This window comes from Hypomesus nipponensis, chromosome 28 (genome assembly GCF_054491055.1).
Source record: "Hypomesus nipponensis isolate SF chromosome 28, ASM5449105v1, whole genome shotgun sequence".
Taxonomy (NCBI): Eukaryota; Metazoa; Chordata; class Actinopteri; order Osmeriformes; family Osmeridae; genus Hypomesus; species Hypomesus nipponensis.
Genome location: NC_140388.1, coordinates 11,811,926 through 11,835,321, shown reverse-complemented (window position 1 = coordinate 11,835,321; position 23,396 = coordinate 11,811,926). Strand labels below are relative to the sequence as shown.

The 23,396-nt window shown below is 53.9% G+C and overlaps 1 protein-coding gene across 3 annotated transcripts; it reads left to right on the top strand.

Annotated features, from left to right (window-relative positions):
* Window positions 1-1,036: 1,036 nt before the first annotated feature.
* Window positions 1,037-23,165, top strand: ap1b1 (adaptor related protein complex 1 subunit beta 1). 3 transcript variants are annotated; one of them, XM_084694924.1, is made up of 22 exons: window positions 1,037-1,075; window positions 2,594-2,654; window positions 3,686-3,791; window positions 4,182-4,317; window positions 4,545-4,790; window positions 5,232-5,422; window positions 5,516-5,737; window positions 6,285-6,405; window positions 6,611-6,706; window positions 7,710-7,825; window positions 9,652-9,817; window positions 9,942-10,040; window positions 10,812-11,071; window positions 11,218-11,431; window positions 13,359-13,388; window positions 13,482-13,619; window positions 14,031-14,176; window positions 14,423-14,552; window positions 15,983-16,067; window positions 17,200-17,286; window positions 17,655-17,809; window positions 22,300-23,165. In XM_084694924.1, the coding sequence occupies exons 2-22, from the start codon at window positions 2,618-2,620 to the stop codon at window positions 22,372-22,374; spliced, it is 2,856 nt and encodes a 951-aa protein (XP_084551050.1). In that variant the 5' UTR covers window positions 1,037-1,075; window positions 2,594-2,617; the 3' UTR covers window positions 22,375-23,165. The 3 variants fall into 3 exon arrangements, with proteins under 3 accessions (XP_084551050.1, XP_084551051.1, XP_084551049.1); XM_084694925.1 differs by having other exon boundaries at window positions 1,038-1,138; window positions 11,221-11,431; XM_084694923.1 differs by having other exon boundaries at window positions 1,038-1,138.
* The last annotated feature ends 231 nt before the right edge of the window (window positions 23,166-23,396 follow it).

Sequence of the window (23,396 nt, the reverse complement as noted above, 5' to 3'; positions counted from 1 at the left end):
GATATGAATACAATGTTTTACTAGACAATCCGGATGTTATCCCATACGACTGTGTAAAGGGAATAACGTTATAAACACGTTAATTTCATATTCTAGGAATATCTGGAGATCAAATCTACACATTCATACACACTGATAGCCTTTTGCTATCACATTTGCATTGGCCCTTCACTGTCTGCCATTAAAAAACTCTCTATTGAGTGTTTCACATATTCATCTATGGTTGACTTGAATTCTTATCTGACCAGTATAAAGTTGATTTCACTGTATTACTTATTGAAGGTGATGCATTTGTGTTGTTATATTTAGGGTAAGTTTTTAAATGATGGGTAATATGTTGGGATGTTAAAACATGCAATAATTTACAGAAGGTCAGACCTGGAGCAAAACCGCGATGTTGGGATTGGGTAGGCCTAAATGTCACTTCCGACAAATATGATTACAAATACAGATCGATTACCTTGTTTTACAATCTTCCGGTGAGTTTTATGTCAACTCTGTTTTTGCTCGTTTGGTTTTGTTTGTCCAGCACAGCTTGTAAATGTCAAGATTCTTTCTCTTTTTCTCTTGGAAATATTTATAAATGACTGAATAAAAAATAAAACCGTTCATGAAATGTCGAGCAGAATTAATTTGTTAAAGCACTATTTGCTGACGTTACAGCATCTTCTCTTTAAACATGTCACATAAATGTAGTGAAAAAAAATCATCTGGATGCTTTAAATAGCAATACTGCAATGCAAAACTTAACTGTTCACTGAAAATAAAATGTTGCTCTTTTAATAAATATGTTCCTTGGATTTTAAGTGTGGATTTCTTTTTGCACTTTTTTACAAAATTTTGAGTGCAACTTGTTGAGTCATATTAACTGATATGAAGGAGATTCATTCACTTAATTCAAAGGCTTGAATGAATGATAATTCATCTGTCAAATTTTTTTAAATATTAAAATATGAATTTATAACGTAGCGTACACCTCCCAATTTTCGAATGGTAAAGTAAAAATGTCCATGTTGCGGAAATCGGAAGTGGGAGGCGACGAAGGCCAAATCAAATACTTCTCTAGCCTGCCTCGGTAAGAAGTCTGGAATTTTCCTCTTGAATTTCTATGTCTAGAGCCTAATTTTAACTTCAGAAGGTACGTTAATTCTGTTTGGTTGGATTTTAAAATAGGTCGTTAGATTAAGAGCTTAACTATCCGGGATAAGGCTTCCTTAAGCCTCTACTTAGAAGGTCATGTCTTCGTTAGCAGTGACATAGCATCGGCGCCAGCCCAGCCGCTCTGTCTGTGGCAAGTGTAGGGTAGCTAACATTAGCTTGCTCGTTAGCAGTTGTTGTTGTGTAGCGAGTTCATTCATCCGCCGCAAACATGCAGGAATGGGCAAATCAGTTATGCGTGAGTGATTAACTACCAACCAAAGTTTATTTGTAACTTTGTCTGTAAGCTGTTCTATTGTAGTTGACAGTCAGGAGCCAGTAATTGTCATCTATAGCTTCGCAAAAGCTAGAGCTCTAGCTAGCTAACTTAATTACAACTCAGCTAGCGCAAGTCTAGCCTACTGCTTCTAGGAAAATGACAGTGAAGTCTACCTTAAAAAAATGTTAGCTATTCCGGTGATCAAGTTATCGCCTAGCTAACTAGATAGTTACTGAGTCATTTAGACTAACCATCTAACTGGATAGTTATGTTAGCTTGATTCCTTGTTATGATCGTTATTGCTAGACTAGCTACTTAGCCCTGGTTGACTTCTGGCTATTTTGTTTAGCTTGCTACCACTGTGCTAGCACCACTAGCGTACTTGGCTGGCGTAACATATGGCTTGCTACATAGATGCTAAATACATTAGTTATGTTTTAGCCAATATCTTTTCTCCGTGTATTGGATGCGGAACCAGTTTTAGTTTGTTGTTGTTTGCCACAGTAGCTAGTCTACTTATAATTTATTGAGTACGTCAGTACGTTAATTAGACTGTGTATCACTGCTGTACTGTATAGTGACAGCTGTCAAAACTGAAGCTAGCTACCTGCTAACTAGCTAAGGTTAGCCAATATGGGGTCCCGATGTAAATATCGGAGTTTTTCTATTTTTGATGCCTGCAGTTGAGCATACTTTGTAAAAATGTATATCCTACCAAAGAGTGCCACAGTTTACAATTTTGCATCATGGGTGCATTTAATCCCAGAGTATTTTTTTTCGTAATGGGACGACCTTTCACATGAAGGTAGTGGATCAAAAGAGGAATTCAAAAACAGGAAATGGGTTAGTGCTTAGTGCTGCAGTACTGCAGACAGCTTATGAGACGGAGACCCCAGAGGGCAGATATAGGCAAGCATCCTGATGGACAATGTGCTGACCAAGACGGTTAAAAGGTTGCATTTGGCCAACTGATGTGCTTCTGCTGCTTAGAAACCATTGTCTTATTCTTCAGAAAACCCATCAATGTTTAAGTGTTGAAGACAGGATTTCCTCCTGTTTTGCTGGCACTTGTATATATATAAAAAAAATCCTGTTTCCTCTGTGGTTCCCTCTCCCCTTAAGGAAAAAAACCTTGTAAGTTGTTATTGTCAGTTATCCACTGTCTATCTTTTGCAGGAGAACCGACAATTCGGATCCAAGATGACGGACTCCAAGTATTTCACCACTACCAAGAAAGGTCTGAATGCTTCACATGATTTGTTTTTTCCTTCAATGTTATTAGCCCTCAACTTTCTGTTAGTATCTGCTTTGAATCTAAAGCTTCTGCCCGCATCAAATCGTATCAGCCACAGAGAGTTCCAGAGGAAGGGGAGAGCGATCCCTAGGCTGGCCGTAACACTGGCTGTGTGCGTGTGATGAAGGCAGCAGTTCTAGTCACCTGAATCGGCTTAGGAACATTGGGCATTAACTCTCTCAAAGTTCCCCACCCCTTTTGTCTCTCCCTGGCCCTGTCTCACCCGTGAGTGTTCCCACTCCCCCCTACCACCCCAAACTGCCACCTGCTGACATCAACCCTGACTGCCTCAGCACTGATCAGATGATTATTTCCCTGATGATAGTGTTAGCCGTGAGCTGTGCTTGTCTCAAAGCTACGGGTTAGTCCCACTGGCAGGTGTGTGTGTGTGTGTGTGTTTGAGCCCAGAGGAAACTCCCTTGACATGCAGCAGCATCCATCTGAGATCCAAACGGCTCGGCTAGCTGGCCTGAAGGGAGGCGAAAGTCCAGCGTCTGTGTTTGTTTTTGCACGTAGGCCACACAAATAGAGCAGGGTCGATAGGCCTCCATCAGAGATGTGCAAGGATTCATCCTGCCCTCTGAGATCTCACGTTGCTCCCCATGTGTGTGGTCATGTCGCCAATTTGGTTTGTCGTTGACCGAGGCCAGCCTTTGTTTAAACAGTGTCACTCGAGGGGGAACGTCGCCTTGCTGAATGTCGGCACGGTCGTGATGGTAGTCAGCAATAACGCACAACCTTGAGTGTGATTTTGCTTTTATTTATTTTGTATTGGCTCCGCCAACACAAAATAGTTCTGCAACACCGACAGACTGTTGCCAAGCAATACAAAGCCTTCCCTTGTCCAATCAAATCACTTGGTCAGAACTAGCCGTTTCATATAGTAGTTTCAAACGGTACCTGTTGAACAGACCCCCCCCCTGTTGAACGGCGTCGGTCGTCGGTTGATGTTTTTGTTTGACGGCTGTTTGCAGGAGAGATCTTCGAGCTGAAAGCTGAGCTGAACAGCGACAAGAAAGAGAAGAAAAAGGAGGCAGTGAAGAAGGTGATCGCCTCCATGACGGTTGGCAAGGACGTCAGGTACGTTCCCCCCACGCACTCCCGACACGCATCATCTCATCCACGCTGTGACTCATGAGCTAGGACTCTGACTCTGACTTGTGAGCTAGGACTCTGACTTTGACTTGTGAGCTAGGACTCTGACTTTGACTTGTGAGCTAGGACTCTGACTGACTTGTGAGCTAGGACTCTGACTCTGACTTGTGAGCTAGGACTCTGACTGACTTGTGAGCTGGGACTCTGACTTTGACTTGTGAGCTAGGACTCTGACTGACTTGTGAGCTAGGACTCTGACTGACTTGTGAGCTAGGACTCTGACTCTGACTTGTGAGCTAGGACTCTGACTTGACTTGTGAGCTAGGACTCTGACTGACGTGTGAGGTAAGACTCTGACTTGTGCTTGTGTCTCAGTGCCTTGTTCCCAGACGTGGTGAACTGCATGCAGACCGACAACCTGGAGCTGAAGAAGCTGGTGTACCTCTACCTGATGAACTATGCCAAGAGCCAGCCTGACATGGCTATTATGGCGGTCAACACCTTCGTCAAGGTACTCTAGACAGCTTTGTCAATGACCTTAATTAGCTACCTGCTCCTTGAGATGTTACTGTTATACTGGAGTACTATTTTTGTTCGCTGTGCCTCGGACCTGAGATGTGGTCCGAGGCATATTAACCATATTAACATCCTAAAAAGGCAAAACAACAAAACTTGGCCTGGCACTCGTGTCACACACTCATGAGCACTGATGTTTACCTCCTCCCCCACCTCCTCCAGGACTGCGAGGACCCCAACCCCCTGATCCGAGCCCTAGCCGTGCGCACCATGGGCTGCATCCGCGTGGACAAGATCACGGAGTACCTGTGTGAGCCACTGAGGAAGTGTCTGAAGGACGAGGACCCCTACGTGAGGAAGACGGCGGCCGTGTGCGTGGCCAAGCTCCACGACATCAACGCCCAGCTGGTGGAGGACCAGGGCTTCCTGGACACCCTCAAGGACCTGATCTCAGACTCCAACCCCATGGTGAGGCTCCCTCGCCCAGCCATGCCGGCCAGGCCAGGCCCTGGTCTAGACTGCTGGCCTGTGGGCCTCGGGGGGGGGGGAGTTGACCTACAATTTCAACTTGTTCCTCTTTCCCATACACTCTGTCTCTCACTCCCTCTCTCTCTCACTCTGTCTCTGTCTGTCTCTCTCTCTCCCTCTATGTCTCTCCCTCTCTCTCTCTCTCCCTCTATATCTCTGTCTCTCCCTCTCTCTCTCTCTCTCCCTCTGTCTCTCTCTCTCCCTCTATGTCTCTGTCTCTCTCTCTGTGTCTCTCACTCTGTCTCTCCCTCTATGTCTCTGTCTCTCCCTCTATGTCTCTGTCTCTCCCTCTATGTCTCTGTCTCTCTCCCTCTATCTCTCTCTCTGTCTCTCTCTCTCTACGTTTCTCTCTCTCTATGTCTCTCTGTCTCTCTCTCTCAGGTGGTAGCTAATGCTGTGGCAGCACTGTCAGAGATAGCAGAGTCCCACCCCAACAGCAACCTGCTGGACCTCAACCCCCAGTCCATCAACAAGCTGCTGACGGCCCTGAACGAGTGCACCGAGTGGGGCCAGATCTTCATCCTGGACTGCCTGGCCAACTACACCCCCCGCGACGACCGCGAGTCCCAGAGGTCTGAGGTCACCGCCGCTCCTCTGAGCCACGTGGAGCTTGAGAGTCTGTATCCGTCACACTTCCTGACTCTCCTCTTCTTCTGGTCCTCCAGCATCTGCGAGCGCGTCACCCCTCGCCTGTCCCACGCCAACTCAGCGGTGGTGCTCTCAGCCGTCAAGGTGCTCATGAAGTTCATGGAGATGCTTCCTAAGGATCTGGACTACTACAGCACCCTGCTGAAGAAGCTGGCTCCGCCCCTGGTCACCCTGCTGTCGGCAGAGCCGGAGCTGCAGTACGTGGCCCTCAGGAACATCAACCTCATCGTCCAGAAGAGGTAGGAAGGACTTCCTGTCTCACTCCCTGTCTGACTTCCTGTCTCACTCCCTGTCTGACTTCCTGTCTCACTCCCTGTCTGACTTCCTGTCTCACTCCCTGTCTCACTCCCTGTCTCACTCCCGGCCTCACTCCCTGTCTCACTCCCGGCCTCACTTCCTGTCTTACTCCCGGCCTCACTTCCTGTCTCACTCCCGGCCTCACTTCCTGTCTCCCTTCTTGTCATCCCCCTTGTTGACCGTTTACTGTTGACGTTTTGGTTCTTTTAGCCAGCTAATTTTATCCATAGCGACATACTAATGGTGAAAATAGATAGTCCAGCAGAAGATCAAGCATCAGAAGTAGAACATTCTGTCTTTACCAGCCACATCTCAGTTCACATCCCTTTACTCCGGACGGCCGCGAGCCTTCCTTCCTACCATCCCTTTTACCCGCCGCTGAGAGAGCAGCATAAGTGGATGTGCATCCATATTTAAACAGGCTCTTTCCTGGGATGGTGACGCAGCAGGTGATGGTTCTGGTAACGACTGTGGTCTCCTGATCCTCAGGCCTGAGATCCTGAAGCACGAGATGAAGGTGTTCTTCGTCAAGTACAACGACCCCATCTACGTCAAGCTGGAGAAACTGGACATCATGATCCGACTGGCCTCCCAGGCCAACATCGCCCAGGTAACCAGTCGCCCCGGGCGACGGTCTTCAATAAAGGCCCCTCGGGCAGAGGAAGGTTTAGTCATGTTTGATTGAGTAGCTTCTTCCAATCCAGCAGATGTCTTATCACGTGATGACCAGCTGGGGCAGGTGTCATGTATGCCTGTCAGTAATTCTGTGATGAACTGTACGTACGCAGGCTTGTGACAGGGATTCTGTCTCGTAGGTGCTGGCCGAGCTAAAGGAGTACGCCACCGAGGTGGATGTGGACTTTGTGCGTAAGGCAGTGCGAGCCATCGGGCGCTGTGCCATCAAGGTGGAGGTGAGGGCCCGTCACATGACACAGGCAGGATCTGAAGGCTGCTGGAGACTAACCCAGTGCTGTGTTCACCAGCTGGCCCCTGACAGTGCTCTCATCTGGAGGCTGTCATGTGACTTTGGGTGTCATGTGATTTAGTGTCAGAGTTTGTACAGGAACCCTGCATGTGATCAGGCTGTGTAACACGTCGTAACGTTCAAGGGTTCTAACTGGCATTTGAGGGCTCCCAGGCCCTTCCGGGGGAATGTTTTCAAGTCGGAATGTTTCCCTGTGAGTGTTTACAGGTTAGCTAGTGAGGGCTGGTTCAGACTGACAGGTCTCTCCCCCCCCCCCTTTCTCTCTCCCCCTCTCTCCCCCTCTTCCCCCCCTCTCTCTCTCTCCCCCCCCCCTCTCTCTCTCCCCCTCTCTCTCCCCCCCTCTCCCCCTCTCTCTCCCCCCCTTCCCCCCCCTCCTCTCTCTCTCTCCCCCCCCCTCGCCCCCCCCTCTCCCCCCCTCTCCCCCTCCTCTCTCTCTCTCCCCCCTCTCTCTCCCCCCTCTCTCTCTCCCCCTCTCTCTCTCCCCCTCTCTCTCCCCCCTCTCTCTCTCCCCCCTCTCTCTCTCCCCCCTCCTCTCTCTCTCGCCCCCCCCTCTCCCCCCTCTCTCTCTCCCCCTCTCCCCCCCCTTCCCCCCCCCCCCTCCTCTCTCTCTCTCCCCCCCCCCTCGCCCCCCCTCTCCCCCCCTCTCCCCCCTCCTCTCCCCCCCTCTCTCTCCCCCCCTCTCTCTCCCCCCTCTCTCTTCCCCCCCCTCTCTCTCTCCCCCCTCTCTCTCCCCCCCCTCTCTCTCTCCCCCCCTCTCTCTCTCCCCCCCCCTCTCTCCCCCCACTCCTCTCTCTCTCCCCCCCCTCTCTCCCCCCCTCCTCTCTCTCTCCCCCCCCCTCTCTCCCCCCTATCTCTCCCCCCTATCTCTCCCCCCCTCTCTCTCCCCCCTCTCCCCCCCTTCTCCCCCTCCTCTCCTGTGTGTCTGTCAGCAATCTGCGGAGCGCTGTGTCAGCACGCTGCTGGACCTCATCCAGACCAAGGTCAACTACGTCGTCCAGGAGGCCATCGTGGTCATCAAGGACATCTTCCGCAAATACCCCAACAAGTAGGTCACCTGTCAAATACCTCCAACAAGTAGGTCACCTGTCAAATACCTCCAACAAGTAGGTCACCTGTCAAATACCTCCAACAAGTAGGTCACCTGTCAAATACCCCCAACAAGTAGGTCACCTGTCAAATACCCCCAACAAGTAGGTCACCTGTCAAATACCTCCAACAAGTAGGTCACCTGTCAAATACCCCCAACAAGTAGGTCACCTGTCAAATACCTCCAACAAGTAGGTCACCTGTCAAATACCTCCAACAAGTAGGTCACCTGTCAAATACCTCCAACAAGTAGGTCACCTGTCAAATACCTCCAACAAGTAGGTCACCTGTCAAATACCTCCAACAAGTAGGTCACCTGTCAAATACCTCCAACAAGTAGGTCACCTGTCAAATACCTCCAACAAGTAGGTCACCTGTCAAATACCCCCAACAAGTAGGTCACCTGTTGGCCGCCAGCTCCTTGTCTTCCGGGGGAACAACTGGACAGCCGGAAGGAAATGTATTTCAGGCGTTTATCTAGGAAGCTAATGTCTCAGAATTCACTTGCGAAGAGGATCTTGCAGTGCGTTTGAAGAAAGGCAAAAATAGAAAAAAACAATCTGATGACAATCAGATTTCCCGTTTTAGGGATGGCTCCACTCGTGTCTGTCACTGGGTGATTGTGTTTGGTGCCTCAGTGAAGCTACGAGGGATGAATCATTCTTTACTGCAGGCTTGGTTTTCTCCTGACACATCCCATTGATCAAAGGAGATTGTGTTTAGCTTCTCTGCAGCAGTATCTCCGGGGGGAAAACAACATATCTTTGGAGTCAGCTAACCGGATGTTCCAGTGTGTTTTTTGGGTTACCACCCACTTAGATTTCCCTAAGGGACCAGTCTATACCACTACTTTAGTTGTTGGATTATCGTCTGGGAATGCATGATTATGCATCAAATTTTGCACGAGTGTATATGCACACACACACACTTTCTGGAGCCTGGTGTGTTCGTCCAATAATGGTCAGGGAGAAGCAGAGAGAGAGAGAGAGAGCTCATTAAACCAACTTAAACGTTTTTCTGCTTGACTTGCATCGTGTAAGAGAGAGGCTCCATTCTGCCCTCCTGTGCTCTTCAACAGCTGAGAGCCCCTTAGTGAAACAGCGACCTGGCCTCTCATTCATTATTAATTAAAGAATTACAAGTCAAAAACAATGTTTGTTACGTGTCAGCCAGCCGTTACAGTTTCATAATTGCATTGTCACAGCTTTCTTATTAAGTGCAGTCAACGAAATATACAAACTCAAGAAGAAGGAGTCCGAATTCTTGCATAATGAAAGTTCACAGACTGTGAAATCTATTATTAGTGGGTTCAAACCGAAGTGGGCCACCTCATTCAATAGACCTAATGCATGCGCTGCCTTGTGGGAGAGAGAGAGAGGAAGCTGAAGTAGCAATGCTAATGCGGTCCTGGCTTTTAAGAATCAACTCTCAAACTCAAGAGCGGTGCCGGAGTGGTGTGTTCTGCACCTCTCTGTGTCACCGCCCGTCTCTGGAGGAGGGGAGTCCTCGTTGAACTGCTCCTCTCAAAGTTCCTTCCATTTTTCCTCTCAGTTTCTCCTCGTCGTCCTTCAGGGTTTAGGCGCAGCTCTGCGGGCGTGCGTGCGTGAAGCTCTCTGTGACACCTCTCGTCAACAGGGCCTCCGAAATAAAAGCGTTTTAACGTCGAGCACGACAAAAACACATTCTGGGATGAAGTGGTGTGCTGGGAAAGAGCGTGCGTGTGAACCCAGGCGCGCTGCTCGTGTATCCAGGTACGAGAGCGTGATCGTTACCCTGTGTCTCCAGGTACGAGAGTGTGATCGCTACCTTGTGTGAGAACCTGGACTCCCTGGATGAGCCGGAGGCCCGCGCCGCCATGATCTGGATCGTGGGAGAGTACGCCGAGAGGATCGACAACGCCGACGAGCTGCTGGAGAGCTTTCTGGAAGGCTTCCACGACGAGAGCACCCAGGTCAGAGCTCCACGCTCACCCCACACCGAGCACCGTCTCTGGGGCTGCCCCTGTCTCTGGGTGTGGGAGGGTGTAACCAGTGTGTGTGTGTGTAACCAGAGTGTGTGTGTGTGTAACCTGACAGGTGCAGCTGCAGCTATTGACGGCCATCGTCAAACTGTTCCTCAAGAAGCCTACAGAGACCCAGGAACTGGTGCAGCAGGTCCTCAGCCTGGCCACACAGGTGGGTCCCACACACACACAGTACACTCACACACATGTTGCATGCTGGGAGGTGGTTCAGACAGCGCTCTGCCCTCGTCCTCCCGCGACAATGACGATCGCACCCCCTGCAGACGAGACTCGTGGACCCTGCAGAAAGAACCGGACATGACTAGATAGGCTGACAGAATGGATTCTCAACAGGGTATTGTCACGCCCTGAATAGTTGGTGAGTCTGGGGTAGCTGAATGGAGCAAGGTCACCTTCATTGCGTCGTGCGGACACGCGTTTTTATCAGCGCTGAATCAGGGCAATCAGGGCGCTTGAGATGGTATCATCAGGTCTGAAGGAGAGCGCTGCAGAGGAGACAAGCTGCCTAGCGTCCTGTTCCCTTACCCAGAGGTCCTGTAGGGAGGGGAAGGGAGGGAGGGAGGGAGGGAGGGAGGGAAGGAGGGAGGGAGGGAGGGAGGGAGGGAGGGAGGGAGGGAGGGAGGGAGGGAGGGAGGGAGGGAGGGAGGGAGGGAGGGAGGGAGGGAGGGAGGGGAGGGGGAGGGTTGGAGGGTTGGAGGGAGGGAGGGGAGGGAGGGAGGGAGGGAAGGGAGAAAGTCTAGGGTGGGAGGGAAGGGAGAAAGTGGAGGGAGTGGAAGGAGGGAGGGAGGGGGGAGGGAGAGGGGGGGGGGAAGAGAGGGAGGGAGGGGAGGGAGGGGATAGGGAGTGTGTGTGTGGGCGGGGGGTAAGATGATTACGGTATTAATCAGTCATCCCCTCCTCCCCCCTTCCCCCCCCACCCCAGGACTCTGACAACCCCGACCTGCGTGACCGAGGCTACATCTACTGGCGCCTGCTCTCCACCGACCCGGTGGCGGCCAAGGAGGTGGTGCTGGCTGAGAAGCCCCTGATCTCGGAGGAGACGGACCTGATCGAGCCCACCCTGCTGGAGGAGCTCATCTGCCACATCGGCACCCTGGCCTCCGTCTACCACAAGCCCCCCAGCGCCTTCGTGGAGGGCAGCCGCGGGGTCCAGCACAAGAGGCTGCCAGCTCGCACCGGATCGTGAGTCTCACACACACACACACACACATATATATATATATGTACTATCGCACACACATAAACATACTTACACACACACACACCGGCAGGAAACCAAGATTGCCAAACGAAAGACATGTATAACTGAATGCTGTTTCCCCCCCCAGCAGTGGGGAGAGTGTGGAGAGCCCAGAGGTGGGCTCCGTGGCGGGGGGCCCGGGGGCCGAGGCCCCCCCTGCTGTAATCCCGTCCCAGGGAGACCTCCTGGGGGACCTGCTCAACCTGGATCTGGCCGGCCCTGCCACCTCGGGGCCCCCGCCCCCCCCTGCCGCCATGCAGCTGGGGGCCATGGACCTCCTGGGAGGGGGACTGGACAGTCTGGTGGGTCAGGTGCCCCTGCACTCCCTCCCCCTAACCTCCCTCTCTCCCTCCCAGCCTCCCTCTCTCCCCCCAACCTCCCCCCCCCCCTCAACCTCTCTCCCCCCTAACCTCCCTCTCTCCCCCCCAGCCTCCCTCTCTCCCCCCCAGCCTCCCTCTCTCCCCCCCAACCTCCCTCTCTCCCCCCAACCTCCCCCCCCCCTCAACCTCTCTCCCCCCTAACCTCCCTCTCTCCCCCCCAGCCTCCCTCTCTCCCCCCCAACCTCCCTCTCTCCCCCCCAACCTCCCTCTCCCCCCCCAACCTCCCTCTCTCCCCTCAACTCAGAAATGCTGCCTTCTCTCTCTCTCTTCATTTCTGTTTCCTGGTTTCTTCTTCTCTCCTTGTGACACTTGTGTGTTTTGTTACCTTCTTTGTTCAATGCAACACTTGCAGATGGGGGATGAGTCTGAACCGGTAACTATAGTAGGGGGAACACACACACTGTGACATCACTCACCATCACATTGTGGTATCACATCACTGTGACGTACCCAGGGCTCGCAACTAACTTTGTTCCTCATTGTCCCAGTACCGTCCCGAAGTACAAAATGAACTGTCCCAAACTAAACTTGACCTGTTCCCAAATGTAAATTCTTGTTTTTGCATTTGAAAGGTTTGGGGGGAAAAAAATTATATATATAATATATTTATTTTTACATTATTAAGGGTAAAAAAAGAAAGAAAAAAACAACATGTTCTCCCCAAAAAACAGGCCACTTTCTAAAACGTTTCTAAAGGTTGGAAAAAAAGTTTGGAAAGGTTGTCATTAGATGCCGTTAATTTCGAGCCCTGGACATACCATTGTGACATCACACACGTCATCACATTGTGACATCACACACGTCATACCATTGTGACATCACACACGTCATCACATTGTGACATCACACACGTCATCACATTGTGACATCACACACGTCATCACATTGTGACATCATCCCAGCAGGCCTCAGTGTTTATTTATACTCTTACTACGATATTTCTGTTCATTTCTGATATCTTTACCTGTTTCTGTCGCTATTTACTGTCCATGTGTCTACCTGCACCACAGGTTGTGGTGACTCTTAACAGCCTCTAAAATGAGTCATCTGACGCATAGAGCCTCTCCTGCCCTCTCACCTCTGGCCTCTGTCCTCCCCCTCCCCCCACCAGCCTCACATCCCCCTCAGGATGGAGGCCCAGCCCCCAGAGCCCCCAGCCCCAGAGCCCCCAGAGCCCCCAGCCCCAGAGCCCCCAGAGCCCCCAGCCCCAGAGCCCCCAGCCCCAGAGCCCCCAGCCCCAGAGCCCCCAGTCCCAGAGCCCCCAGCCCCAGGGCCCCCAGCCCCAGGGCCCCCAGCCCCAGAGCCCCCAGCCCCAGAGCCCCCAGCCCCAGAGCCCCCAGCCCCAGAGCCCCCCAGCCCCAGAGCCCCCAGCCCCAGAGCCCCCAGCCCCAGAGCCCCCAGCCCCAGAGCCCCCAGTCCCCAGTCAGTCTGGGGTCAGTCTCCTTCACACCCTAGTGGTTGTTGGCCCCAGGGTGTTGTGTGGTAGCTCGCCGTAGACCTCAGCTTCCTGGCGATCTCAGTATGAAACCATAGGCTGTCAACCCCCCCCCCCCCTGTAGTTAGCTGTAGTGTAAACCTGAAGTCATGTCTCTTCCTGAACCGAGTTCTGTACCGACCGACTTTCAAACATCAGAGATGTCAGAAGGAGAGCCGGTCTGTTCCGGTTTAGTTCAGTTCCCTGTGGAGGTCATGAGTTGTGGTAACCAGGTTGTCTTAGCCCTCCTCCACCTCACCATCTCTCATCAGTCACCCCCACCCCAACATCACAGAGGATGACTAGGTGAATCTCAGATGATGTCATAATAACCTTGCTCTCTCTCTCTCTCCTTCTATCTCTCTCTCCCTCCAGCTCGGAGGAGACATAGGAGGCAGTCCAGCGGTAAGTTCCTGGAGGTTCCGCCCCCACCATACCTCCTCTCCGGTGTTTCTGTGTTGACTGACTGGCTGACTGTTTGGTTCTCCGGGTCCCTAGATGGGCGTGGGTTTCGGGGCACCCCCTGCTGTGATGCCCGCCTCCCTGAACGCCCCTGTGGGGGGCGGCCTCGGCGACCTGTTTGACCTGGGAGGGAGCGTTGGCATGACGACGGGAGCCTACATCCCACCTAAGACAGTGCGTTCCTCTTTTCCATGTTCCAGGCTGGAAATATCTGACTGTGAAGTTGAACTGTAAACTGTCTAAAAGCAGCTTAGCTGTATTATACAGGCGGTATGGTGTTGTATACAGGAAGTAAGTTGTTGTATACAGGAAGTATGGGGTTGTATACAGGAAGTACGGTGTCGTATACAGGAAGTATGGTGTATACAGGTAGTAAGGTGTTGTATACAGGAAGTATGGTGTTGTATACAGGAAATATGGTGTTGTATACAGGAAGTATGGTGTTGTATACAGGAAGTATGGTGTTGTATACAAGAAGTAAGTGTTGTATATGGGAAGTATGGTGTTGTATACAGGAAGTATGGTGTTGTATACAGGAAGTAGGGTGTTGTATACAGGAAGTAAGGTGTTTTGATGTGTTTCCAGGTGTGGCTGCCAGCCATGAAGGCCAAGGGTCTGGAGATTTCGGGTACGTTTGCCCGCCGGGCGGGGGTGATCCAGATGGAACTGACCATCACCAACAAGGCCATGAGCGTCATGAGCGACTTCGCCATCCAGTTCAACAGAAACAGGTCAGAGGTCGTACTGGTGAACCAGCTGGGATGGCAGTTTAGACTGTGTGACTGGTCTCTCCGTTACTGGTCTCTCCTCTGTCTCTCTGTAGCTCGTCTCTCCTCTGTCTCTCTGTTACTGGTCTCTCCTCTGTCTCTCTGTTACTGGTCTCTCCTCTGTCTCTCTGTAGCTCGTCTCTCCTCTGTCTCTCTGTGACTGGTCTCTCCTCTGTGTCTCTCTGTGACTGGTCTCTCCTCTGTGTGTAGTTTTGGCCTGGCCCCAGCCGGGCCCCTCCAGATCCTCACTCCTCTCAGCCCGAACCAGACCATCGAGGCCAGCCTGCCCCTCAGCACGGTGGGCCCTGTCATGAAGATGGAGCCCCTCAACAACCTCCAGGTAACCACCACCCAGCCCCACCCACACCACACAGCCCCACCCCCACCACCCACACCACACAGCACCACCCAGCCCCACCCACACCACACAGCCCCACCCCCACCACCCACACCACACAGCACCACCCAGCCCCACCCACACCACACAGCCCCACCCACACCACACAGCCCCACACAGCCCCACACCACCCAGCCCCACCCACACCACCCAGCCCCGCCCACACCACACAGCCCCACCCCCACCACCCACACCACACAGCACCACCCACACCACCACCCACATCACACAGCACCACCCAGCCCCACCCACACCACACAGCCCCACCCACACCACACAGCCCCACACACCCCCACACCACCCAGCCCCACCCACACCACCCAGCCCCGCCCACACCACCCAGCCCCGCCCACACAGCCCCACCCAGCACCTGACTGGCTGTTTTCCTGTGAGCTTCATCTAAAAAAAACAAAACCAGCCCCAGGGTGTCGGATTCCCACGCTACACCAGTCACCGCGCAAGAGACCTTCTAGAACTCTCTTGATTCGTTTTCTTCGTACACACAAAGGAGTCGTCGTGGAGATGGGGCTGCGGCGAAGCAGGGCTGTTGAAGTGACAGTTGGAGGGGGGGGGGGGGTGGCAGCGGGAGGGAGAGCAGAGCAAAGCAGCTGGAGAGGGGAGATAAGGGGATCCCTCAGCTCACACAGAGAGGAGCGCCTGTCATTAGTGTCCCCACACGCCAGCACCTCTAGCTGGGTCCACCCCCCCCCCTCTCTCTCTCTCTCTCTCTCTCTCTCTCTCTCTCTCTCTCTCTCTCTCTCTCTCTCTCTCTCTCTCTCTCTCTCTCTCTCTCTCCCTCAGCCCAGCCCCGGATTCAGCCCCAGAACGTTTTTTAAAGACATGACTCATGATGAACCTACGGTACCAAACCACGATGTTGCCCTTTTTCATTTTGGGAAGATTTCACACCAGAAACCCAGGAGACAGTCTAAACCAGTAGGGCTGAGGCGTGTTGTCAAGGGAAGTGGGAATTAACAGAAGCGTTTGCCTTGCTGATGCTGTTATTTCTCTGGCTGCTTCTCAATGCAGTGTAGCAATTATCTTCTGGAGAGCGCTGTTTAACTGGAGAACAATCATGTCGGCGCAGTAAGAATCAGACATTCTGCCGTTGGTTTGGCTTCCTCAAAACTGAGCTGTCCAGGATGAATGATCCAGGCTGTCTTTTCAGTGTCACCTGGCCCTGCCCTGCTTTTGCATTTTCAGAGAAACACAGTCCTGACACACACACACACACACACAGTCACTGCGTTTCCTATCCTTTCAGAACACTTGAAAACAATGAATCATTATGTCTGTTAATACTCTCTCGCTCTCCCTCTCTCATTCGTCCTCTTCTCCTGTCCTCCCCATCCCCCCCCCCCACACACACACAGGTGGCTGTGAAGAACAACATTGACGTGTTCTACTTCAGTTGCCAGTACCCTATTAGCATGCTGTTTGTGGAGGATGGCAAGATGGGTGAGTGTCTCTTCTCCCTGTCTCACCCCTGTCTCTCTGCTCCCTGTGTCACCCCTGTCTCTCTGCTCCCTGTGTAACCCCTGTCTCTCTGCTCCCTGTGTCACCCCTGTCTCTCTGCTCCCTGTGTAACCCCTGTCTCTCTGCTCCCTGTGTAACCCCTGTCTCTCTGCTCCCTGTGTCACCCCTGTCTCTCTGCTCCCTGTGTAACCCCTGTCTCTCTGCTCCCTGTGTAACCCCTGTCCCTCTGCTCCCTGTGTAACCCCTGTCTCTCTGCTCCCTGTGTAACCCCTGTCTCTCTGCTCCCTGTGTCACCCCTGTCTCTCTGCTCCCTGTGTAACCCCTGTCTCTCTGCTCCCTGTGTAACCCCTGTCTCTCTGCTCCCTGTGTCACCCCTGTCTCTCTGCTCCCTGTGTAACCCCTGTCTCTCTGCTCCCTGTGTAACCCCTGTCTCTGCTCCCTGTGTAACCCCTGTCCCTCTGCTCCCTGTGTAACCCCTGTCTCTGCTCCCTGTGTAACCCCTGTCTCTCTGCTCCCTGTGTAACCCCTGTCTCTCTGCTCCCTGTGTAACCCCTGTCTCTCTGCTCCCTGTGTAACCCCTGTCTCTGCTCCCTGTGTAACCCCTGTCTCTCTGCTCCCTGTGTAACCCCTGTCTCTCTGCTCCCTGTGTCACCCCTGTCTCTCTGCTCCCTGTGTAACCCCTGTCTCTGCTCCCTGTGTAACCCCTGTCTCTCTGCTCCCTGTGTAACCCCTGTCCCTCTGCTCCCTGTGTAACCCCTGTCTCTCTGCTCCCTGTGTAACCCCTGTCTCTCTGCTCCCTGTGTAACCCCTGTCCCTCTGCTCCCTGTGTAACCCCTGTCTCTCTGCTCTACAGCAAAACAAGCCATCTTAGGTCAAACGTGACTGATGCGTCAGTGTTTAAGAGCTTTTTGCTCGTGTTTGTGTGTGTGTGTGCACAGCATGCTAGTTTGTCTGTGTGTGTGTGTGCTACTTCATAACTGCTGTTGGATCCTCCTAAGGGCCCAGGGGGAGATTTGGGGCCTCTAGCCCCCATGTGGGGCTTCAGGCTGGGGCTAGCAGCAGGGGGCTGCAGGGGGGCCTGGAGCACACCCTCATGTTCCTCCTCCTCTCCCAGACCGGCAGGTGTTCCTGGCCACCTGGAAGGACATCCCTAACGAACACGAGTCCCAGTTCCAGATCAAAGACTGTCACCTCAACTCAGGTGAGGGAGGGAGGGAGGGAGACATTGGGTGAGGGAGGGATGGAGGGAGAGAGGGGTTAGGGTTACACGGTGAGGAGCAGCTTAGTGCTGTGCTCCAGGCTGAAATATGGCATGTCAGCGTGTTAGCAGAGCTGTTCAGCTAGAAGCTTCTCTAAATTTACATCTAGTCATTTAGCAGCCATTCTTATCCAGAGCGACTTACAGTAAGTATAGGGACATTCCCCCGAGAGGCAAGTAGGGTGAAGTGCCTTGCCCAAGGACACAACGTCATTTTGCAAGGCTGGGAATTGAACCGGCAACCTTCTGACTAACGGCCCGATTCCCTAACCGCTCAGCCATCTGACCCCCATCTCTCTCTCCCCTGGCAGACGCGGCGTCCAACAAGCTGCAGGGCAGCAACATCTTCACCATCGCCAAGCGCACGGTGGAGGCCCAGGACATGCTGTACCAGTCCATCAAGCTGACCAACGGCATCTGGGTGCTGGCAGAGCTCAGGGTGCAGGCTGGGAACCCCACCTACACAGTAAGACTTGGGGGGAGGGGAGGAGAGGGGGCTGGGAACCCCACCTACACAGTAAGACTTGGGGGGAGGGGAGGAGAGGGGGCTGGGAACCCCACCTACACAGTAAGACTTGGGGGGAGGGGAGGAGAGGGGGCTGGGAACCCCACCTACACAGTAAGACCTGGGGGGAGGGGAGGAGGCTGGGAACCCCACCTACACAGTAAGACCTGGGGGGAGGGGAGGAGAGGGGGCTGGGAACCCCACCTACACAGTAAGACCTGGGGGGAGGGGAGGAGGCTGGGAACCCCACCTACACAGTAAGACTTGGGGGGAGGGGAGGAGAGGGGGCTGGGAACCCCACCTACACAGTAAGACTTGGGGGGAGGGGAGGAGAGGGGGCTGGGAACCCCACCTACACAGTAAGACCTGGGGGGAGGGGAGGAGGCTGGGAACCCCACCTACACAGTAAGACCTGGGGGGAGGGGAGGAGGCTGGGAACCCCACCTACACAGTAAGACCTGGGGGGAGGGGAGGAGGCTGGGAACCCCACCTACACAGTAAGACCTGGGGGGAGGGGAGGAGAGGGGGCTGGGAAGCCCACCTACACAGTAAGACCTGGGGGGAGGGGAGGAGGCTGGGAACCCCACCTACACAGTAAGACCTGGGTGGAGGGGAGGAGAGGGGGCTGGGAACCCCACCTACACAGTAAGACCTGGGGGAAGGGGAGGAGAGGGGGCTGGGAACCCCACCTACACAGGAAGACCTGGGGGGGAGGGGAGGAGAGGAGAGGAGAGGGGGCGGGGTTAAAGACCTGGGGGGGAGGGGAGGAGAGGGGGCGGGGTTAAAGACCTGGGGGGGAGGGGAGGAGAGGGGGCGGGGTTAAAGACCTGGGGGGGAGGGGAGGGGAGGGGGGGAGGGGAGGGGAGGGGAGGGGAGGGGGGGAGGGGAGGGGAGGGGGGGGGGGGGGTTAAGGCAGTCTAACAGTGATATGGCCGGAATATGATGTCTGTATGATAAGATTCCAGTATGCATCTTTGTTTGCAGGCTTGTTCGATGACTCATGAAGGGTGTGTGCCCATGCTCGTGTGATGTGCATGCAAAGGGTGTCATTGTGACGGTACGCTAGCATCTGGGGTGATTAATGACCCCATTCAGACAAACTCGGACTGATGAGGGACCAGGCCATGCTCTGGGTCCGTGCCTATTACCCACCATGCTTTGGGATCATGTTTTTATTCATAAGATGGCATTTCCACATAATCTCGGCTAGTCCAGAGGTCATTGATGCCTTTCCCTTCCAGCCTTCTCCTCCTCCCTCCTCCCCCCTCCTCCTTCTCCCTCCTCCCCCCTCTCCCCCCTCCCCCAGGCTGGATTGACATGGAAGGGCTGTGATTGGTTGTGTACCTGTGTGTAGTTTCCTGTTGATAGGGTTGTGTCTCCTAGGTTGCGTGTGCTGTGTTGATTGTGTCCTTGTGTTGTCTCTGTCTCTCCTTGTGCTGTTGGCTCATGTGTTCAGGATCTGGAGGTGGGTATTTATTAGTGTATTCCTCTCCGTTTAAAGGCCCTTAGAGGTCTCTGTCTGTCTGTCGCTGCTCTCTCTCCTCTCCCCAGTCTCTCCCCTCCTCCTCCTCGGTCTCTCCTGGTTCTCTCCCAGGTTTCACCCTATCTACCCCAAGATGCTCTCTCTGTCTCTTTCTCGCTGTGTGTCTCTCTCTCTCTATCTGTCACTCTCTCTGTCACTCTTGTCTCTCTCTCTCTCTCTCTCTCTCTCTCTCTCTCTCTCTCTCTCTCTCTCTCTCTCTCTCTGTGTCTGTCTCTCTCTCTCTCTGCCCTCTCTCTCTGTCTGTGTCTCTGTCTCTGTGTCTCTCTCTCTCTGTGTCTGTCTCTCTCTCTCTCTCTCTGCCCTCTCTCTCTGTCTGTGTCTCTCTCTGTCTGTGTCTCTCTCTCTGTCTGTCTCTCTCTCTGTATCTGTCTCTCTCTCTCTGCCCTCTCTCTCTCTCTGTCTGTCTGTCTGTCTGTCCCCCCGCCGCCTCGCCCTGCTGCCTGGACTAACCCAACCCTGCCTCAGAACACACAAACGCCCGCCAGTCAAGATGCTTTTAAGACAGACGCCATGTTGATGCCCAGCGAGGAAGCCTTGGGCTGTCAGCATTCAGACCCTTCATCCTGCAGGATATCCTGCAGTGTGCCCCCTTCGTCAGAGGCCATGTGTTTACAGGAGATGAGAGATAAGCCGGGGGGGCTGTCTGTTATTTGACAGTGATGTTTGAAGTCGTAGACTAGCCTGGATAGAGCCAGGCCTCAGACGGCGCTCATGTTAATTGGCTCCAGTGTTCCCATGATGCTTTGCTACTTGTTGGTTCCTTTTTGAAGTAGAAGGCCCCTGCCTCCCCTTCCCCTGTCCCCATGGCAACAGTGTCGCCGACGGCGTGGGGCGCCACGCTCGTCCGGGGGTTACTGTGGGGATGCTCTCTCTCCTCCAGGCTCCTCTCTTCCTCCCTGCTCTCCATTACCCTTACCCTGCCCCTTCCTGCCCCTTCCTGCCCCTTCCTGCCCCTTCCTGCCCCTTCCTGCCCATTCCTGCCCATTCCTGTCTCTTCGTGTCTCTTCCTGCCTCTTCCTGTCTCTTCCTGTTTCTTCCTGCCCCTTCCTGTTTCTTCCTGCCCCTTCCTGCCCCTTCCTGCCCCTTCCTGTCTCTTCTTGCCCCTTCGCTGCCCCCTGCTGGGGGGCCGGCAGTGCTGTCTGCAGGTAGGCTCTGCAGCACTGCCCAGTGGAATGTACCAACAGGGTGTGGGGTGGGTCACCGTGGCACCCTGCTGTGACCTCGCACCCAAGCTGTAAGAGAGACCTGGTATGACCCGAGCTATGATCCGCCCTTCAGGGTCACCCCAGCCCTCCCCTTAACCCAGCTGTCCCAGGACGCAGGTCCCAGGACGCAGGTCCCAGGACCACGTGTCGCTCTCACAGGAACATTTCCCTCCCTAAGTCCCACACAGACATGCGCTCTCTCTCTCTCTCTCTCTCTGTCTCTCTCTCTGTCTCTCTCTCTCTCTGTCTCTCTCTCTCTGTCTCTCTCTCTCTCTGTCTCTCTCTCTCTGTCTCTCTCTCTCTCTCTGTCTCTCTCTCTCTCTCTCTGTCTCTCTCTCTCTGTCTCTCTCTGTCTCTCTCTCTGTCTCTCTCTCGGCTCAGCTCGGGGAAAAACTTCAAAAGCCGAGGGGTTGGAGACGTGTGCGTGGGCGGGGAGGGTTGGGGGGGACCATTTTCTCCAGGCTGATAGAAGAAAAGAAAGCTTTTACAATGCTGATGCATACCTCCCCAAATCAGACATGAAGCACCTGAGCTTTTGAATAGCGGGGGGGCGGGGGGGTAGACCAAATTCTCGTTTTCATGTGTGATTAGATACATCTGTGGAATTAATGCTAACCCTTACATGGCTCCCAGTCCTCACAACCCTACCCCATTAGAGCAGTGTGTCAAACGCACCAGGAGCAGCTAGGTTCAGCTCCTCCTCGTCACGCAGACGCTGGTCTTATCAGCCGGGAGAAGGGGAGCAGAGGAGAAGGGGAGCAGAGAGGAGAAGGGGAGCAGAGAGGAGAAGGGGAGCAGAGAGGAGAAGGAGAGGAGAGGAGAAGGGGAGCAGAGAGGAGAAGGGGAGCAGAGAGGAGAAGGGGAGCAGAGAGGAGAAGGGGAGCAGAGAGGAGAAGGGGAGCAGAGAGGAGAAGGGGAGCAGAGAGGAGAAGGGGAGCAGAGAGGAGAAGGGGAGCAGAGAGGAGAAGGAGAAGGGGAGCAGAGAAGAGAAGGGGAGCAGAGAGGAGAAGGGGAGCAGAGAAGAGAAGGGGAGCAGAGAGGAGAAGGGGAGCAGAGAGGAGAAGGGGAGCAGAGAGGAGAAGGGGAGCAGAGAGGAGAAGGGGAGCAGAGAGGAGAAGGGGAGCAGAGAGGAGAAGGGGAGCAGAGAAGGGGAGCAGAGAGCAGAAGGGGAGCAGAGAGCAGAAGGGGAGCAGAGAGCAGAAGGGGAGCAGAGAGGAGAAGGGGAGCAGAGAGGAGAAGGGGAGCAGAGAGGAGAAGGGGAGCAGAGAGGAGAAGGGGAGCAGAGAGGAGAAGGGGAGCAGAGAGGAGAAGGGGAGCAGAGAGCAGAGGAGAAGAGGAGCAGAGGCTCATGAATCATTTGTAACGTGTTGAGTTGAAATGGAGCTGGCGGCTGGAGCGAGTGCAGCTGACTGTGTACGGCGTCAGCTCTCTGTGACCTAGTTTGCTTCTTCTTGCGGCATGTCATACTGCCTGTTTAACTTCTCCAGCTGTGGCTGGGACTTTTGGATCCGCTAGTGTGGTATTCTAACCTGTTGTAACCTGTTATTACCTGCTGTAACCTTTTGTAGCAAGGCATGACCAGCTGTAACCTGTTATGGCCTGCTGTAACCTGCTTTGAGCGCTAACAGCCCTGCTAACACGAGCAGAGCAGCAGCTGGGGTCCTCTGGTGACCCTGGTAACCCTGGTAACCTCTCCTCCGCAGGTCTCCCTGAAGTGCCGAGCCCCAGAGGTTTCTCAGTGTGTGTTCCAGAGCCTGGAGGCCGTGCTGAAGAACTGAGGCCCTCCGCCCTCTGCCCCGCCCCGAGGAGAGACTCTGGACCCCCCCAGCCCCCTACCACACCCTGGCTGGACCATCTCCCTCCAGCTCCTCCGTCTCACCACCCTGGTCCCCGCTGCCCTGGACCCCCCCCTCCTCCCCCAACCTCATCCCCCTCCAGCTCTGATCCCCCCCTCCTCCAGGAAGACAGACCCCAGCTCGCTCTCTCTCTTTCCTGGGGACTCTGGGACCTTTTTCTAATCCAGCCATGCTTCCCCCGCAGCGCAGTCCCAGGTCCTTATCTGACTCTCTCTCTCTGTCCCTCTCTCTCCAAACCCCAGTCACCATCCTCAGATAGGTTGTGGCCCCACAGTCAGTCTGTGACTGTATAAAGCAGCCCAGTGTGTCCAGCCCCTCCCCCCCCTCGCTGCAGGTCTGGTGTCCCAGGCTGAGCCCCTAGTCTGGACTGACCTTTGCTGCCGTTCCGTCAGCACCGTAAAAGAAACTGTGTAAGACTGTGCTCCCGTGACTGCATGCATGATGTCTGCTCTCTCTGTCTGTCTGTCTCTGTCTCTCTGTCTCTCGCTTGCTCACCCTCTCTCTCACTCTCTTATATGATTATCTCGCCTCGCGTCTTTGCAAATTGGTAGCTATATTTAGTGTCTGTAATCAGCGGTTGAGTCTCCACTGTCTTTGCAGCACTTCATATTCGCTTGTGACAGACAGCGCTAATGGCTCGCGCCGGTCCGCGTTGTCCGTCAGAGAAACACCCTTGGGTCACTCCAGGCCCCCCACTCCCCCAGCCCCCCCTCCCCCAGTCCCCCCTCACCCCGCCCTCCCCCAGCCCCCAGTGGCCCATTTCCTGTTCTGCGGGGAAAGAAAAGTCATGGCTAGAAACACTAAACATTCTGGAATCACCTTTTTCGGTCCTATCTAATCAAGTGTGTGTGTGTGTGTGTGTCAGGTTATTCTTTATACCGTAGCTTTTTGATGTTTTACGGTACGGTGTAGTGCCCGTGCCGTACGGTGTAGTGCCCGTGCCG